The sequence below is a fragment of the Canis lupus genome, chromosome 16 (genome assembly GCF_048164855.1).
Source record: "Canis lupus baileyi chromosome 16, mCanLup2.hap1, whole genome shotgun sequence".
In the NCBI taxonomy this organism is placed as follows: Eukaryota; Metazoa; Chordata; class Mammalia; order Carnivora; family Canidae; genus Canis; species Canis lupus.
Window position 1 is genome coordinate 39,660,869 of NC_132853.1, and position 2,371 is coordinate 39,663,239.

General features: G+C 51.0%; 1 protein-coding gene across 1 annotated transcript; it reads left to right on the plus strand.

The window, feature by feature from the left end:
- The first annotated feature begins 655 nt into the window (after nucleotides 1–655).
- LOC140607525 (uncharacterized) lies at nucleotides 656–2,049 on the plus strand. Its single transcript, XM_072782215.1, has one exon. It carries the CDS (start codon nucleotides 850–852, stop codon nucleotides 1,552–1,554), a length of 705 nt encoding a protein of 234 aa, XP_072638316.1. The 5' UTR covers nucleotides 656–849; the 3' UTR covers nucleotides 1,555–2,049.
- The last annotated feature ends 322 nt before the right edge of the window (nucleotides 2,050–2,371 follow it).

Consider the following 2,371-nt stretch of genomic DNA (forward strand, 5'->3'; position numbering starts at 1 on the left):
AGGGAGGAAGAGAAAACAGTAACTGTGGAGTCAGTGCCATTAAATATCTCACTCTGCTGGTTAACAAGGTTAGGACGAGGGTCACCGACTCACCCCAAAATGCCCCGCTTATACCCACAGCCTGGGAAAACACTCATTTCTGGGTAAATCAGAGCAGGACTGCTGGTCACTCAGGAAGTATGTTCATGGATGCTGGTTTAGTCCTGTTTCTATCCACCTGCTTGATTCGGCCTTGACATATGGAAGACATGATGCCAGATGTCCTCCACCCAAGTGTCTTTGAATGCACTGCCCTATGCAAACGGGGTAGGGTGCTCCAAGAGACAGATGCCTGCGGGCGTCTGGAATGAGGCACTTTGGGGAAACAGACTCGGGCTCCAGCATGATTGCAATTCATCACTATGAACATATAACCATCAAGCTCCCTTCACCTCAGGGATACTCCCAGTCTGCATGCAACCAAACTACCAATGCTGGGCAAGGAGCACGAAACTGACTCACCAACCACTTCCCAGGAACTGCATCACGTGATCCCACGGCCCCGGAAGCAAGAACGAGGCTGCTAACTGACCACCTTGCTTCCCTCTGACAATCTTCCTATGAGTTACTCTCAATTAAAACATGTTAAGCACCTATTCTCTAGGGATTCCTAACACTTAGGGAACTTCCTCTTCTACCAGCCGCCAGTGACTATGGAAAACGGTATAAACAAGGGAAGTCCTGCCCATTGGTCCATACGTTGGGGTTGAGGGGGTCCAGTGTATAAAAGCCCCAGAATGGAAGGAGGCATCAGTCAGAATCTGAGAACGTCACCTCAGAACAGAAGCCCACGCCTCCACCTGCGACACCATGAGTGAATCGTGCTGCTCCCCGTGCTGCCAGCCCACGTGCTGCAGGACCACCTGCTGCGAGCCCAGCTGCTGTGGATCCAGCTGCTGCGAGCCTTGCTGCTGCCGCCCAACGTGCTGTCACACCACCTGCTGCAGGACCACGTGCTGCAAGCCCGCATGCTCTGTGTCCAGCTGCTGCCAGCCCGGCTGCTGTGGGTCCAGCGGCTGCGGGTCCAGCTGCTGCCAGCCTTGCTGCTGCCGCCCAACGTGCTGTCAGACCACCTGCTGTAGGACCACGTGCTGCAAGCCCGCATGCTGTGTGTCCAGCTGCTGCCAGCCTTGCTGCTGCCGCCCAACGTGCTGTCAGACCACCTGCTGTAGGACCACCTGCTGCAAGCCCGCATGCTGTGTGTCCAGCTGCTGCCAGCCCAGCTGCTGTGGGTCCAGTGGCTGCGGGTCCAGCTGCTGCCAGCCTTGCTGCTGCCGCCCAACTTGCTGTCAAACCACCTGCTGTAGGACCACCTGCTGCAAGCCCACATGCTGTGTGTCCAGCTGCTGCCAGCCTTGCTGCCACCCCAGTTGCTGCTGCACTCCCTGCTCCCAGCCAGCTTGCTGCACCCCCGTTATCTGCAGGAGAACCTGCTACCAGCCCACCTGCTGCTGCCTGCCCGGGTGCCTAGCCCAGGGCTGTGGATCCAGCTGCTGCCAGCCTTGCTGCTGCTGAGCAACTTGCTATAGACTCAGCACTCACCGGAATATATATCCTACGCCATTTTGCCAAAGTTCCTGTCTTACAAGAAGTTGCTCCCTCGGCTTTCCTGGGAACACATGCTTACACTGCCCCTGTCATCTTTCTCAGCAATGCTTATGAGTCTATGGAGGGAATGCAATCTACTTCAATTTGATTGTATTCTAGTGTCTCTGGTTTACTGTAGCAATTGCTGAGCCACAACATTTGGTCAACCCCAGATGCTGGTCAACATCCACTGATTCACACTCTCAGTCTCCGAAAAGTGATCATCACCTTTCACTTCTACGGCATAGAAACACATTCTTATGAGTGCATAGTTAGCTCTCCGCAGTGATCAGTACTGATCATCTTTTTAGATAGATGCATTATAGTTAGTAAGTCCTGCCAGGTTACTAAGCCCTTTGCAATGGCTTTGAACTTTCTTCCTTCCGTTCTTTCCTAATAAAATCTGTGTCATCCTGCATCCAATGTTTGTATGTTCATGTCGTTTTTCCTGTCTGTGTGTGTGTGTGTGTGTGTGTGTGTACGTGTGTGTGTGTTATTACAGCACTTCCTTTATGAAGTCCTTCTTGAAGTTTTACTTTAAGTATATGTATATATGTATATATACATATATATGTGTATATATATATATGTATACGTAGATATGACGCCCAAAAGTAAATTGTAGCTTCAATATATTTATTATCTCATTCAGTCATCACAATTGTCCCACAAATCAGGCAGAGCCAAGATTATCATTCCATTTTCATTCTCACTTAGAGAGCAGGAAATGCTTGACCATACAGCA

Bases quoted from the DNA above. Each gene is read 5' to 3' on its own strand.
- LOC140607525 (XM_072782215.1), top strand. From the start codon at position 850: ATGAGTGAATCGTGCTGCTCCCCGTGCTGCCAGCCCACGTGCTGCAGG.